A 17,281-nucleotide genomic window follows, 5' to 3' on the forward strand; every position below is an offset into this window, starting at 1 on the left:
TAACTAACTTAAAAGTTGGTTGAATAAGGTGTTTAGTGTTTGTGTATTCTATATCTAAAAATGTTGAATTTGTTGATAATTATCGATATCGATCAATTTGATTTATATTTTATCGATACGCTTTTTTTCTATATCGTCCAGCCCTATGTCCTCTTAACTTTTTTTTTAATCAGAAATCACTTTAACACAGTGAAGGGTAATCAAATAGTTTCCTAGAAGTGAACGTAAAGTTATAATTGGGTGTGAGAAGGTGTGAGGCCTGTACAAGTTCTCAAGCAGGCTTGAATCGGAGGCAGCTGGACCTTCGCCAGGCTATTTCGTCAGAAGTTGATGCTACGCATGACTGTTATTTACAGGGAGGTTGAGGTTGCAAACTAGCATGGACCATAGATCTAAAAAAAAAAGAAGAGGTTTTCAGGAATGTGTTGCTATCAGACCAGTTGTAATTGTTTGGTCAAATGAGCACTGGCGATGTCACATGCAGTCTGGAGACGTAGAGACAGAAATGCAATTCTTTACACGTTATGGGAATATCTAGGAGGACGCCTACAGCTGAAACAGCTGATAGTGAACATTTACCTCACATGACCTATGTCAGAACCCCTCTCCAATTTTTTGCAATAACACTTTTTTTTTTTTTTTTTTGCATTAACACACAAAAACCAGCTCAAGCGAGCATAAAGACTTTTGGGAGATTGAGAAATTAATTTACAGTTTCATCGTTTCCATTAATTTTTTTCTAATGCGATACTTCAAAATGCGCATTAAAATGCTGATGGAAACACAAACACTGATGTTGGACCCTTTAGTGAGGGAGATGTCTAACACCCGTCTTTTGTGTAGTTCTCTATATTGACCCCGCTGAGTTCCACCCGTGTCTTTTTTTTTGGTTCTGATCTAGACCCGGTTTTTGAAAGTGCTTAAGGCTTTTTCCAGTCAGATGTCTCAGTTAACACGGTGTAGAAATCAATGTTAAGGCTGTGCATGTTTATGTGAAGGGTTACGTGTTTACGGGGCGCGTACGTGGTCTGTGGGCTGAATGACTTCTTTTTTGGGGAGCTTAAGATTTACCTTCCACTTAACTTTCCATTGATATCCCAGAATACATCTTTAAATGAGCAGCCAGCTTCTGTCTTCCTCCATCTTTCTCTTAAATATCCAGCTATCCATCTGCTGTGTCTCTTTTTACATTTCTGTCTCTATAATGTGTTTTGTACGTCGTTATATTTTAAAGGCTGTTTATGCTTGATGAGTGTTTATTTTTATGTGTATATGTGCATATTTTTATCGCCTTTTATTTTTTTATTTGATTTTGTTTTGCTGCCTTTTATCTTTCTATTGTCTACTTCATCTTTTATTGTGTTTTTATTGTGTTATATATTTAGTGTGTTTTATTTTGTTGTGCAGCACTTTGGAAACCTTTTGTTTGTTAAAATTGTGCTGTTTAAATAAAGTGGATTTGGATTGAAGGCTACCTGCCTTTCTTCCTTTCTACTTCTTGATTGTATGAAAATCTCTTTAAATCTAGATCTGCTAAAGTTGAGAATAATTTTGAGCATTTAATTTTAATTTTATTACATTTGTTTGTTTCATATGATCCATTCATGGGATCTATGTGGCAATAAAAATTAATAAAGCAGCCATCTGTTTTCATTGATGGACTCAGGAAGGTGGATTTTTGTTTGCAGCAGACAGATTTAGGTGATGTGCGACAACCAAAGTAAATGGTATTTTTATACGACATCTGGCAATGACCATAGAGCCGTTTATTTGTTGAGAACGAGTTATATTGAGCATTCATGTTTGTAATAATGTTAACAGAGTTTAAACAGATGTGATTATCCTCATTTGTTTTAGGCAAACATTCTCGGTATTTTGAACTAATCACGTGAAATCCACAAATGTGTCCTACTGTGAGCTGAAAGTAGAGGAACAACGACTTACTTTAAGAGACTCATTAAAGGCTCCCACATACTTGTTGTACTGGGCACATAGATAGTTGAGGACACCTAAGCTCCAGTGAGTTGGGCAAAAAGCTAGGTTTATACTCAATGCATGGAAATATGGAGCTAGAATAGTCTCAATATTTACAAATACACATGTGTGATTCATACATGCACAGGACAAGATCCTGGTAGATGTAAGAATCAATTGGCCAAGCATATTTTTTACCGGCCAAAATATAAATTCTGACTGACCCCTGCTAAATATGTCCACATAATCCCGCTACATAATTAGCCTGAGCTAAACGCTAGCTGCTAGCAAATGGACATGATGTAGTTGTTGTTGTTGTTGTTGTTCTCGCGTCACATGTGCGAGTGTTTGTGTACGTGTGCGTTTGTTGTCATATGAGCTGAAAGCAGAGGAACATAAAGAAGCATCCACCCAAATGATGACTGAAAAACACGCCGTATTTGGTGCAACTCGCCATGTAGCAGCTAGCCCTCTGAGATTTACTCACTAGACGGAAAATGTACTCATCTGGCGAGCGTTAACTTTGAACCCTGTCTCAAACCTTTCATTCATTTCTGTTTAGCTGACATAAACACACCAACTATTCATGATGACTGTTGACAATACTGCACACACGGCCATTTTGGGTGTGTGACGTCAACTTTCTCTTCTCCTGTTTACTGCATTTCCCCAAGTGATGTTGAGTGCTGCCCCTTGTGTTTTTGGAGAATACTGTACCTATGTCCGCGTCAAGCATAAACAACGCTTCTTTGGACACGGACACAGTCCGCACAGATATGCACAACAAACCAATGCGCGAGTATAAAGGCCCCCACATACTTGCGCAGACATGAGTCCGTGCATACTCAAGTGGGACTTGAGCTGAGAGGTACCCGCTTACTAAAAATTAAGGTACTAGCTTAATTTTTACGACTCCAGAGTCCCACTATAAACTGAAAAGTCTTCACACTGGACTGTTTTATATGTGACACCAAGCTTGAAACACTGAGCTACCCAAGCAGGCTGTCGTAAGGATGCGCGGCATCACAGTCCCTCTCTCTGTTGGCGCTGCGGTGGGAGCCTGCTGGAAAAGACAAGTGTCTAGGTGCTAAGCTAGCTAATCAAACATTTTACCATCCCTTCCCCCGCTTCACCCACAGGCACAAAGTGTGGTAAATGTAGGAATTTTTCACAATAAATGTAGGCAATAGGTGCACTCGACTATGAAGGGTTAAGAGCTTAAAAGATCCCTGGAGAGTCAGCGCAGCTCACAATATGCCGCAGTAAGCCAGAGTCTATGGGAGCCCTAACTCAGCCTTACTCTGGTCACTTTGGCATTTTTTCTGGGCTCCCAAGCATTGGTACGGATGAGTATGTGAGACAGAATACTATCACACAATGGTAGACTATTTATTACTCAACAAGTTTGGTATGAATTTTAAGTTCATAGTCTTGGGGTTACTTTATAAAAGACTATTTCACTGTAAAACTCGTGCTAATTTTTTATTAATATAATATTTATAACTGTTAAGTGCTTTACAAAAACAGTAGCCTCCATTATGTTTTTTTTTGGGGGGGGGGGGTGTTACTGTTTCTGGATAGGTTTTTATTTTGTAGAATAAATCTATGTTGTAGAAAAAAGTAGAATTTGGGGAGAAAAGGGTTTTGCTTTTTTTTCATGCCATAGGTCTTTCTTGACCAGCAGCAACACGTGGGGGAGGGGCAACTCTTCATTATCCTATGCTCCTTACAGTGGGAGGAAACGTAACTTTTTTTCTGGCATTTCATTAAAAGGACTTTAAACCGTTGTTACGCCCCCTCTGTCTAGGGCTTCAGAGGAGGTAACATAAAACTGTGTCTAGAGAAGTGGAGTGGCATGTGAAAGGGTTTATTTACAGAGGAAGGGTTTTACAATAACCAAAACACAATACTCTTAACTCAATTAATAGAACCAAAGAAAAGGGCTAATGATTTTAGGGATGTTGAATACGAAAGAAAATACATAAGGTTCAACAGGTCAGGTTAAAGATAACTCAAACCACCCAAGAGGACTAATAGAGAAAATAAAAGTACACACAAAGGGAGCCTCAACACCTCCCAAACTTAAGCTATGAGCCAATACAAAGTTAAGCTTCAACCAAAACAAAACAGCTTAACAAACAAAGCAAGCACAAGTGGTTTAAACAACCCAGTGCAACCAAACAGCAAAGGCGGGGAAAAGACAACTTCACAAGTAGCTTCCTACTAGCTGTCTTCCCCCTGAAGGAACGAGTCCAAGAGTCTTTTATATGGTGCAGGTGGGCCTCATCAGCGGTCTGATTGGCATGGCAGTCCTCTGCTGGTCCAATGCGGTCGCAGCTCCTTGGCAGCCAATCAGGAAGGTGTTCTCCCGCAATGGAATCTGCATAATTAATAGAAACCTGCACAGTCTCAAGAGGCCAGGGGCCGTAACAACCGTAGAAACAATACGTTAGAAAATGTTAGCTTTCTAAAAGAAAACGCTGTATACCTTCACAGCAGAAACCAGCCCGTGCCACATACCACTGTTGATGATGCTCCTGGATGGAGCGACCAGGGTTGACAAACCTCCAATAACGACACAAGATGGTGCTACAAGTTTAGAGCAGCTCCATCTTTGTAACAATGAAAGCCACAGTAAAGTGGTCTTTTTTGTTTGCTTCCTCAGAGGCTTGTTTTCTAATACCCGCAGCAGATGGTATGTGTTTTCCATGGATGAATCACTGAGCTTTACAATGTCGGCCTACACTGTGTAGGACACCAGTTTTGGCTTGGAGAATGTGTCGGTAAGCTATATACTCATCAGCAGCCTTTTTTTTTTAACCGAGTTTGTTTTCTTTTCCACAGACTCTAGAGGAGCCCCCCTACCTGACGGTAGGGACGGACGTGAGCGCCAAGTACAGAGGGGCTTTCTGTGAAGCCAAGATTAAGACCGCCAAGAGGCTTGTCAAGGCCAAGGTAAGTCATGATTCAGGATGCTCATGTGGGGAAACTAAAAAATTAATTGTCTGCCTCTGCCGCTGTTGGCCTGGGAGCTTGCGTCTTTGTTTGGAGCAGGTACAATGGAGATAAAACAGCTCAGCTTCACTGTAGATCTGACGCTGCGGGGAGTTGGACACGTTTAAAGCCCTGCTGTAAAGAGCTGGTTTTTGACATGATTAGAACGCGCTTATGTTAGATATTAGAGTCTGCCACGTTGATACTCTACGATGAGATGCACATTTTAATTACTTCCCTATCTGCTAATGCTGGAAAAGGTCCAGCTGCGCTTGCTTGTGTGCTCACTGGAGCTCCACCGCCTGGTTTATGTTGTTTGTACTGCTCGTACATAGCTGAAAGCGTAATCAAGAGCCCAGCTGTGATCAAAGTCTCGTCCAGCCCACTCAGAGTCCCCCCTCGTTCTCAGGTTTCCCTCTTACCAGCTTCTTCTACGCCTTTTTGGCAGCTATAGAACAGCTGCCGCCTGCCCGATCCCCCCTCCCCTCGCCTATGAAGGCATTTCATGATGCACCTAGTACTGTATTTCGTTCCCCGGTGGGGCAGGAGCGTCTGGATAATGCCATAGAGACCCATCTTCCGTTATGCCGGAGTGTGTGGGAGGAACAAAGATTGGATGCTGGCTCTTTCACTGAGTCAGTGCACTGTGGTTTCCCCCCGTAGAGACAAAGGAGTGGTGACGTCCTGCTTTTCTGCCACGCTGTCTTAAATCATCAATGACTTGCTGTTTCGGTCTCATTCACAGGATCAAACACCGTGACAAGGCAAACCACAAGATTGTCTTAGTTTAGATAATGTTGGCTAAGAAGAAGCAAGCTGTACAGCCTCAGCTAGTAGATTCATTACCATACTAATTGGCTCAGTGTCAGATTTGTTTTGCGGAAGCTTTAATGAGAGCATGAGCTTTGTTACACAAATGTTGAAACACGGCTATTATGCGGTGGTTGGTTTTGGTTTGAAGATTCTGCTGTAATCGAGTCGTCTTTACCTTATTTACTCACTGTGCTGCATTAATTTTTGTCTGCTTGTGCAGCCAAGTCAATAACTGTAACGCAACAGTTTTTGTTTTTTATGAGACAAAGTGAAAAGATGTCTCGCTCTGTATAACGCAGTCTGTGCTACATGACCTGTAAGAAGGCAATTAGCAATCTTATCAATCTCTGTGAAGAGTCAGCAGCTGTATTGTGAGTGAGGACTAATCCAACGTACTCTACGGTAAAGAGACTTAGACACTTTGACAGTGTACATTTGAGCCAAGTTTCATTGCAAGGTAAAAACACAAGACAAAAGAGATGTTATTTGTCAGGAATGTAGTGGAAAGGTAGAGACTCTCCACGTTGTGTGTTTTAGAAATTCTTCTTCTGGACACGTTTGTGGAAAATTTCCACCCTCTGATTTTGTTTAAGTCTTCTTTTTATGTGTGTATGAAAGGTGGCTGATCATGCGTAGGGCTGGGCGATATGGATTAAAAAATAAATCTCAGATTTTATCATACCAAATCCGATTAATTGATTTTTTTTTTCCTCCTTTTTGTTTCATAAAAAGAAATTAAAGAAATAATTTTAAAACCTTGCTTTTATGTCAAGCATTTCGTCAGGGAGTTGACCTGAATTCAAATTGCAACTAAATAACAAGCTGTGAAACATGCTTGTAAAACAAGATGGCAGCCGTGCCATTATAAACAATGAAAATATAACTAAACATTTGCTGCTAGTGCAGCAAACACATTGAGCTAAGAACAGGCTTCACTGCACTTGTGAACTTCAAACTAAGTAAAAAAAAAAGTGAATAAGTAAATGAAGTATCTCGTATTATGGTAAAAAAAAGTTTCTACTTAACAATATTTTGACGATACATTTGCCTAAACATATATTCAGCATCACATGCTGTTCTCTTCATGGAAACCCAATCAGTGTATTGGCAAAATAAAATCCAGAAATTTTCAAAAATGAAATCTTAAAGAATTGTAAATTCGAATTAATCGATTAAATCGATTTATCGCCCAGCCCTAGCTATGCAACAATTTGATGGGAAATCCATGAGTCAGACGGGACGAGAGACACTTTGGCAAAGTAAAACACATCTCCTTAGGCAAAAAAAAAAAAAAAAAAGACAAAATAAAATCTCTGAACCGCAAGGTAAACTCTACGCAATTTCCGGCCATGTTTGTCCCCATATACGTTCGTCCCAGAAAACACACAGCTCAATGAAAAAAACATTTCAATAAACGGTGTACTTACCAATGATGGCAGCTCAGGAGTACAGAAAACTGATAAGAAAGTGAAACAGCAATCTTCTTTGAAGCAACTGCAGCTTTACATACATACTCTCGTGTGATTACTCGATCTCACGAGTCCGGTAGTTTGTAAGGGTCCTACGCAATATCTTTGCTGTTCCTAGGTCGGTTGTCTTCTGGAGTTAGATCGTCGATGTGTCTATCGTGTGGGACGGCCACATCGAACACAACGGCGGTCCTCTGCTGCTTCTCATTAATAATTATCTCCAGTTGGTTAGCCATTACCATTTTGTTTGTATCTGTAGAACTGATGGTGGCTACTGTCTTAGCATTAGCAGAGCTTTAGCATTAGCAGCTGGGATCATTGAGAAACAATTTTACACTCTTATAAGGACTATTCTGACAGATTTATGCAGGGTAAGGAGAGGAGATGAAGGGAAAACCCAAATAAAATGGAATAAGCTCCCGTTGCAGGCGTAAAGATACTGTTACCATTCATCAGGTTTCCAAAACACATTTGTAGCATTAGGCTCACTGGCCTATTAGCAACTAAGCAGCACAAACAAAGTAAAGCAATGAAATTAACTAAATTTAATTTGTTTTATCCTGAATTAGTTTTCTCTGCCCAGACACAACCTCTTACTGTCATTCTTGTGATGAACTGAGTAGGGTTAAGTACATCCAATGGGTCAATGAGTTGCAAGGCAGTCACTCTCGGTCTCTGGGTTGGAGCGGGCAAATGCCCGCTATGGTACATTACTTCAGGGCACGGTGCTGCGGTTTCAATGCCGTCTTCTTCAGGCAGTAGGGAAAAGCCGCTTCATTGATGTAATCAGAGACGCTGTGTCTTCTTGGGGATTCTATTCTCAGCTTCTTTGTGCAGAAGGACAGACAGCAAACATTGGTGGCTAGTTTTATTCTCGGCCAGGGTACGGTCACCTCAACCTTCGACAATGCTTCCTTTTACTCAGCTGCATTTGGTTCAGGCTTCCTACACAGTCTGAAAAAGTATTGAACTTGATTTGATCTCCTCACCTCGTTTATATATATATATATATATATATATATATATATATATATATATATATATATATATATATATATATATATATATATATATATATATATATATATATATATATATATATATATAGTCCATACTTTTGTCTGTCCACCCATCCTTTCATCGATCCATTGACTAGTTTGTCCGTATGTCCATCAATGTATGTTTAGTATTTAAAGCCTCACCTCGATGAAAATATAAGCAGTGAATTTGTAGTTAACATTTGTATTTATACATGGGACTGAGAAGTTTGCTAATTTTAGTGAAGAAAGGCGTTAAATAAGGGGCATATACATTACCAATCAAAAGTTTGGACGTACATTTGTCATTCAATAGCTTTTCCTTATTTTCATGACTTTCTTCATTGCAGATACATAGTGAAGACATCAAAACTACGGTTGAGCGATATGGACCAAAAGTAATATCTCTATAGTTTTAGGCTTGAATGCTGATGTACGATATTTATCTCGATATGTTTTTCTTTTTGTAAAGTAATTTACAAAAAAAGCATCTCTGAATCAATGCTTCATCCCAAATGTCTCACAGGCACATTTTTCACAAACAGTTGTAGATAAATATGAGAAACGGCTGAAAAATACTACTGGAATACATAAAAGTATAATTATAATGGAACACAGACCATAAATAAACAATATAGTGTCATCTTATATTGCTTTTTGAAAAATAAAATAAACGATATATTGCCCAGCCCTACTAAAACAATATAGAATTATATATCAAACAGAAAACTGGGAAATAACGTTAAACATCTTGTATATTTTAGCTTTCTTTCAATAACTCCCCCTTTGTTTTGATTACTGCTTTGGTCACTCTTGGCTTTCTCTCGACGAGCTTCCCAAGGGACGGGTTTTCAAAACTGTTTTGAAGGAGTTCCCAGATTTAGCAATAAAAATAAAGACAAACCGCTGAATGAAAAGGTCAGTCCAAATATTTGACTGACGGTGTGTGCGTGTAGGAAATGTTGCGTTATACCAGTCGCTCCTCTGAGTGACTCAATCCAGACGGTGACAGATGGTAGATGTACGTAAGCACACAGAAAATAAAAACATTCTCTTTGCAAACACTTAAAGAAGGTGGCGAGTTAAAAAAAGTACTGACAAAGATGATCTGTTACATCAGAAGTACATCCACGGATGTTTCTGAGCTAATGTTTTATCAGATATGATTGTTTTTTTTGTTTTTTTTCTGTTCAAGTGGCAGCACAGCTCCCTCTGCCGCAGCCATCTCACAGTTAGGCGGGTCAGGTGTTATCGATGTTGTCCAGCTATGGCTTTGGACATCACTAGTCCTCCCTCTCTTCGCCTTTAAAGAGAAAAGCATCCTGCTGCTCCCTGTTAAAAGAGGAATTCCTCTATTTTCACCAGGCCAGGATGTCATTATCTGAGTAACTATTGCCTCAGTAAGCGTTTTGTTCATTTCTTTCCCCGTCTTATTTTTTTCCCCCTGCCATTTTAGTACATATTTCTTTCTTCTTTTTTTTCCCCCTTGATTCTGCCTTCACGGTGAAATTTCGATTGCTTTTTTTTTTTTTTTTCTGCCGCTGGTATATTTGAAGCTGAATGAACTCCATGTCATCGCCTGAAGCTGTTACCTGCAGGAGTGCTTTCTAATAGCGGCTATTTGACATTTTCTTCACCCCTAGCGTGTGTGTCATTGAGTCAGATTTTTTATTATGGCAATTATAATGGCACCCTCAAATTAATGTTAGTATTTTACGCGCACATTCTCTCATAAATTACTTAAAAGTGTTCTCAGAAAACAGAAAGATATAACACACTTGTACTGGTGAGCAAAAAAAAAAAATGCCTTTCTACGTAGCTCCTGTGTTTCTGGCTGCTGCGAAACTCTTCACACATTGAAGGCATATAAAACACGTAATAGTGAATATAGTGACTTGTAATAGTATTCATACCCCTTAAAAAATTACATTGCAAATATAATATTCAGTAAATTTTATATGATAGACAAACACAAAGTAGAACCTTATTGTGAAGTGGAAGCCAAAGAGTACGTAGTTTACTTCCTATAAATAAAGCTCTGGTAGTGACGTGCATTTGTAGTAACGCCCCTTTTACTCAGATAACCCTAAATAAAATCAACTCTCCTATTATTTGCCTGCAGAAGTCACCTGATTAGTACAGGGCTGGTACAGATTCATGCAAGGAGGTAGAAACGGGTTCAGGAGGGCAGCGGTAGTGCCCTGTTTGTGGAGCAGACATCTCCTGCTCATTCACACGTGTCTGTAAAATAAGCTTGTCAGGTCTTTAGGTAATTATTCTCATTACCGATTCTCTTTTTGCCTCCTGCCTCTCCCAGGTGACCTTTAAACCAGATCTGTCCACAGCTGAGGTCCACGATGAAAACATCAAAGGACCTCTGAAGGTAAGGCTTCAAATATAAAGGAGACTGGTGCATTATCTTACGCTCCTCTTATAATTTACCTTTTCTCTTTTATGGCCTTCAGTCTTTATTATTAAATCCTTTTTTTTTAACAGGAGAAATCATATTTTGTTCTTCAGTTGCTCCTACCCTCCTACTCCCTTTTCACTGTGCATAAAAACAAACCATAAAAGCATCAGACAGTGGAAATTAGCATTTTAATTTGATCTCAGTTACTTTAGTTTCTGTGGATGCAGTGTGATTATCTCACTACATACTGTATTAATAATAACATGTTATCAGATGTATTATCAGACAATATGATTTGCAGCGTGTTTAATAACAGCTGTGCGTCTGTCACACAGGTGGGTGCTGTTGTTGAAGTAAAGAATCAGGACGGCGTTTACCAAGAGGCCACAATTAACAAGCTGACGGATGCCAGTATTTACACAGTCGGTAAGTCAACAAGGAAGCTGCTTAACCTCCACAACTCTGAGCAAATCTGCATCAGCTAACTTGAAAAAGTAATATTTGTTTAAAGAGAGTGAAAGTAGTGACATTTGCGTTCATCATTTTCCAACGCTGGATAAGTGATAAGAAAACAAACAAGTTGTCAGCTAGTAATTACTTGTTTCGTTTTCTTAAAAATTAACACGTGTAAATTTTTCTCAATTAATTTTTTTAATTACCTCCTTTATCTTTGATTTTCCAAATGACAACCAGACTTGATCACTTTAGCTATCTCTAATTTGGCTATTTTCACAGCTTGCTTTGGTCAATTTTACCCTTTAAATCAGGGTTTTAATCTGAACTGAGCATTTTTTTGAACTGGGCATGATTTAAAGTGATTCAGATGTTAGTATTCAACTTGTTTTTATCTTTCTATTTTAAAGAGAATTATGGTGTTAAGATCATAAGCTGTGCTTTAAAGATTTGTATTTAGTCTTGATTTTTCCAGCCAAACTGTCTAAACTTTTAAAACTGAGCTCATCTGAGCTAGATTCATATGTAGCTGAGATAGAGCAGAGTCCTTGTGGATTTGTGTAACATAAAAATTTTATTAAAAACTGACTCCAGACCAATTTCAAGTACGTCTTTATTTTACTATCCCCTTCAGGTAAATTGTAGATGTACAGATTTAACTAAGAGAAATCTTAAAATAAGTCTAAACATATTTTTCTTATTATAATGTCATATATCTAAGACTTATTTTGATTCTTAAAAGTGAGCAGATATTAAAAGATGCAGACCAGTGAGGAAATAAAACATTTTGCTCACACTCCCTTATCAATCCTTCTGCATCTCAGTAAATTAAAGTATTTGGTCATTAAAAAAAAACAAATTGGATTTAAAAAAATTGGATTTAAAAATTGGATTAAAAAAAAAAGAGTTAAATTTGTATTCTTAAAAAAAACACATTAAGAAGACTCTCTGTTGATTTTTATGATCACCGCTTACAGCTATTGAAAAGCCAAAATTCAGTTAAAATTATTTTAATATCTAAATGTTAATATATAGACATGATTCCTGGTATGCTGTAATGCTGACCTGAGTTGTCCTGCAATTGTCTGCTAAACAGTCTGCCAGGAAAGAGCGCTGTATCCAAGCACATCAGTGGAAAGTTTAGTGGAAGTAGAAAGTGCAGCAAAAAAAAAAAGTTCCACAAGCAACATAACCGCGGTCTAGTGAGAATTGTGAAGCAGACTCCAGAGTCCCAGACTCTGGAGGAACCGCTGGACAACTGTCAAGGTAGTTTTGTTCTACCGTGATTTTTTTTTTTTAGGCCATAATATTTCAATTAAATGTTATTTATATAGTGCCAATTCATGTCATCTCAAGGCATTTTACAAAGTCAAATTCAATCAGATTATACAGATTGGTCAAAAGGTTTCCTATATAAGGAAACCCAGTAGATTGCGTCAAGTCTTGACAAGCAGCATTCACTTCTGAAAGAGCGTAGAGCCACAGAGACAGTGGTCTGTATTGTTGATGGCTTTGTAGCAATCCCTCATTCTAAGCAAGCATGAAGCGACAGTGGAGAGGAAAACTCCCCTTTAGCAGGAAGGAAAACCTCCAGCAGAACCAGAACCAGGCTCAGTGTGGACGCTCATCTGGGAGTTAGAGAAGAGAGAGCAGAGACAAAAAAACTCAGAAAAGCACATATGGCTATGAAATTACATTTCTGCCTTAAATATCCTTTCTTTTAATTGGTCTCATGCCATAAACTGAAATTTGGCTTTTCATTAGTTGTAAGCAGAATAATCAGATAGAAAGCATGAATAAAAAAAGCTAAAATAATATAATGTAATCTATGTCATATATAAAAAAATTCTCTTTTTTAAATTTAACTACCAAATATCTAATTAAACTTGGATGTACCATTATTCTTGCTTTTTTTTTTTTACCAAGCTGTCTTGTTTACTGTAAAAATAAATATCATGAAGAGTCAATATTTTAGTATCCCATCACACCTTTACCATGGAAGCCCAATGAGGAAGACTTTATCCTACTTTTGTTGACAGGACACTGTGGATGAAAGCTGGGTTGAATAGTATTATAGTAGACGTTTTATATAGCACAATAAAAATGCTATATTGTTTTTCTGAGTTTCTATAGTTATATAGGGTATAATACGCCCGGAGAAATGAATCTGTCAGCCACAAATGTTCCTATAGTTCAGTTTTTATCTACGAACCTCAAATGTTTGAGAAAAGCTCTAAAGTGCAAGTTTCCTCAAGTTTAGTTTGCTCCTTTATTGAAAATCTATACCCATGAGTACACAGTCGCAGCGTGTGTCTGCTGCTGCTTTGATCAGAGCTTTCTCAGCTTGTTTTTGTCACTGTAAAGCACCCAGAGGGATTCCACGGTGGTGAAAACATCCTCGCCCAGATAAATTATGTTCATTCACCGATGCTCCCTCTTGTAGTTGATTCCACACGTGTCTCTTCTCCAAGACTTCGCCGGTGTGCGTTTGAGGGACGGAGAGCCCTTCCCCAGCAGCTGAAAGCGGAGCTGCTTTCATTACGAGGGCGTCTTGATGAGGGGATGAGAATGTATTTGTGTCCAGCCGTGTTGACGGACTCCTGTCCCACATGCAGCGGCCTAACGGCTTTGTGTCGCCTTTGCAGTTTTCGACGACGGTGACGAGAAGACGCTGAGGCGTTCCTCTCTCTGCCTGAAAGGAGCGCGCCACTTTGCAGAAAGCGAGGCAAGTAGCGTGCTGGCTTTCAAAAGAAAAGCTTGCTTTATTCGGAAAGATGAAGCCATCCACATTTAAACTTAACATTACTTCTTAAAGATGGATAAATGTTTTCTCTATTGCAGAGTAAATATATTTTAACTAATAAAATCCAGGGAAAAGATTTCATTTTTTGTCACTGTACCCTTTTTTTGGGATTCTGATTGGTTGAAGCCGCAGCTGAGGCTCTTTTTTGTGGTTCGTTTCACTGCAGACACTCGACAGACTCCCTCTCACCAACCCTGAGCACTTTGGCACACCGGTCATTGGCAAGAAGGGCAACCGCGGCCGGCGATCAAACCCTATGTGAGTATTGGCCTTTGTCTGACTGCTGCAGTGCCTTGGAAAGCTATTCAGAGAAAACCTGTGATGACACCCGTTTTTACCATTATTGTTGTTTTATTTGCAGATAGAAATCTGAAAAGGCTTTCATGCATTTTAACTCCTAGAACCATGTTTTCTGCGGTTTAGGTTATGTCTCTACCAGATTTTCTTGCCTATTCTTTGTAAAATACATCAAGTTCAGTCAGACTGGATGGAGAGCGTTTGTTAACATCAAGTGTTGCCGCTGATTCTAACTGGATTTACGTAGGTCCGAACTTTGACTGGGCCATGATTATGCTTTATTGTAAATAGGGCTGCAAAATTAATTATCAGTTTAATGGTCAGTTGATCAGCCAATTAATTTTTTCAATTAGTCGACTAATCACGGTTATTTTTGTGGTATCATCTCCATCGTCACTTCAGCTTCCTATATAAATATTTTATCTCACTTTTACTTTTTGTTGCCACAATCTTTTATGTTTTACCTTTTTATAAATGATCATCCATAAAATATTACTTTTAACTTTAACTGACTTAATTTATTGTTAATGTTCTATCAATATATATATATATATTTACTTTTATAACATCAGAAAAGATCCAAATATATTTAAAAACAGTCTTTCAACCTACAACCTTTTAACATTGGTTAATGCTTTCAAAGATGTTAAAATATAGTGTAAAAAGGGAGCATATTATCGTGTTTGCACTCAGGCTTGTCCTCTTTTTAATAAGACAATATTTCCAATCCCAGCATCAACATTAAAGAAGATTAGAGTGAATAGAGTGAATTATTCATTTGCAAACATCCTCTCCGTCGCCCCAGTTAGACATTAAAGTTAAATAGAACTATCCCGCTATGTAGCTTCACATTCATCTCAGTGATAAAGTAAACACTGAAATAGTATAACCGTTAGCTATTGTCTTGACTAAATTATAACTTTGTTGAACTTCCACTCAGGAGCTGAGGAGTTTTGCACAGCGAGAACGGACATAACGCAAAGCAGACGTTGGAGTGCTTCGATAATTAAGCTGTATCTTCGTAAACCAAAACAGATATTTCAGCTTTACACAACCACATTGTCGCCTAAAATCATTCTAATAGTCATTTTCTATCAAAGAACGTGTGATTTATAAAACTTTGATCACTTTTTGTGCCCTATGCTGTTGGCTTTGTTACCTCTTTGAGCTGTGGTCATGTGATGTGGTCATGTGATGGGGTCATGTGATAGGGGTGCTCTTTGCTCACTGGGCAATGGACGCTGTACTGCCCTCTGCAGCCGCCTTAGTGAACTGCATGTGATCATCCCCCATCCCCAGCTTCCCTGTTGAACAAACGCATCCCCGCAGCATGATGCTGCCACTACCATGTTCCACGTTAGGGATGTGGCATTCAGCGCCGTGTGCATTGCTGGGTTTGTGCCAAATATAGTGTTTTGCATTTTCCCCAACAGTTGCTTTCGTCTTGCCACTTTTCCTTAAACGGCAGATTTGTTGAAAGCCCGACAAAGACGCCGTTCATCAGATGCGTGTGACGCTGGGCCCGTACTCCTCCTCCACTAACAGGCGTACCTACCTTTGTGGACTGATTTGAAATGAAAGACTTGCTCTCATCTCAGTCCCTTCATACAACGTTTCTGAGGCCTGACGGTGAGAGGAGAGCCAGCTCATCTCCTCCAGCTCCTCCATCATTAAGGCTTATGTCTGTTTAGTGATTCAGCTGAATCTTTTTTTATTTTTTTATTTTTTTCCCCTCTAACTCAAATGTTCTAGCAAGTTTTCTTCTTGTTTGGCTGTTAAAACCCCCATGATGTCTGTGCACTCCTGGAAAATGGCACACGTTTCGTTTGGGAATAGGGACTGCTCAGGGTTTATTTGGGTATAATCGCATCTCCTCCCTTATAAAGAGGACACTTGACTACATAATCGTGTTCTCCTTTGTAATTGCACCCACAGAAAAGTCAATATTAACCTAAACCGTGATGCCCTATTGATTTAGAATGGGCCCCAGCTGCACATTAGCACCCTCTGTTATCCCTCTGCTCACCAAAGAAGTTTTACATCATGAATTACAAAGGTTGATTCCACCGTATTGGCCGAAGTGACTGGAAACAAAGACAGTGGCAGCAAAAATGGCTGTGGCATATAACCCAGAGAGTGCTGAGGTACCGCTCTAAATCACCGCCTGCAACAGCTGTCAGTTAATGTTGAATCGTGTTTCCTAAATAAATGGTAGTCTCTCTTTCATTAAGTCATTAAAGTGCTTTGTTTATGACTTTGAGCCACAGCTTGTTGTTATTGTTGCAGCGGCAGCCTGACTGATTTACTGCGCGCTCGTCGTGCCAGACGCCGTGTTTATATGTACACAGAGCGGCGCACAGAGCCGGCCTAGCGAGGCATAAAAAGAGGACAGAGGATCTGTTTGCCTGCTGGTGCGGCTCGCATGATCACTCAGAGACATGCCTGTCTGTACGTCTGCTGGCTGCAGGACGGAGAATCGGGACGACGAAGAGAGCGAGCCTCCGAGCGTCAACACACTGATCCTAATGAGCGGGCTCATCAGCAGAGTCTTGTGTTTCACTCTGCTGCACGGTGATAAGAGCAGAAAAATGGAGCCGGTTTGTTGCACCCCAGACTGTTCATGTTTTATTGCTGAAGATGTAGCTAAATAAAGAGATGGTTGCTTTGAGGGAAATTAGCTTCTTTTTTCCCCCCTTTGTCTGGAAAGAGGCCGGGACAAGTTACTGGTTTTCTCTCTCTCTCTTTTTTTTTTTTTTTTTTTATTGATAATTCTAACTCAGTTTAAATGTTATTTTGCAGAGCATGTTTGCATTACATAGATGCTAAAAGCCTGCTGTGCAACAGCTCTGGTGCCCTTTTAACTTCTTTTCACAGTAAATCTACAGCCAGGAACTTAAATATAGTTTACTGGGATTTTTATGTAGTAGACCAACACAAAGTATTGCATTATTGTAAAGCAGAAGAACTTTTCAAGTATGAATATCTGTGCAGGGTTACGCAGTGAAGTGTTGGTAGCGTTGTTGTTTTGCAG

The 17,281-nt window shown here is 39.2% G+C and overlaps 1 protein-coding gene across 4 annotated transcripts in view; it reads left to right on the forward strand.

Moving 5' to 3' along the window:
• The window catches only part of arid4b (AT-rich interaction domain 4B), a 63,450-nt gene that overhangs the window by 16,103 nt on the left and 30,066 nt on the right, over positions 1 to 17,281 (forward strand). For all 4 annotated transcript variants that reach the window (XM_012853558.3, XM_036126023.1, XM_012853559.3 and 1 more), the window contains exons 3-7: positions 4,819 to 4,929; positions 10,605 to 10,670; positions 11,033 to 11,123; positions 13,796 to 13,875; positions 14,120 to 14,211. In XM_012853558.3, the coding sequence (XP_012709012.2) occupies positions 4,819 to 4,929; positions 10,605 to 10,670; positions 11,033 to 11,123; positions 13,796 to 13,875; positions 14,120 to 14,211 (440 nt within the window). The remainder of the gene's footprint in view (positions 1 to 4,818; positions 4,930 to 10,604; positions 10,671 to 11,032; positions 11,124 to 13,795; positions 13,876 to 14,119; positions 14,212 to 17,281) is intronic.

Source organism: Fundulus heteroclitus, chromosome 22 (genome assembly GCF_011125445.2).
Source record: "Fundulus heteroclitus isolate FHET01 chromosome 22, MU-UCD_Fhet_4.1, whole genome shotgun sequence".
NCBI lineage: Eukaryota > Metazoa > Chordata > Actinopteri > Cyprinodontiformes > Fundulidae > Fundulus > Fundulus heteroclitus.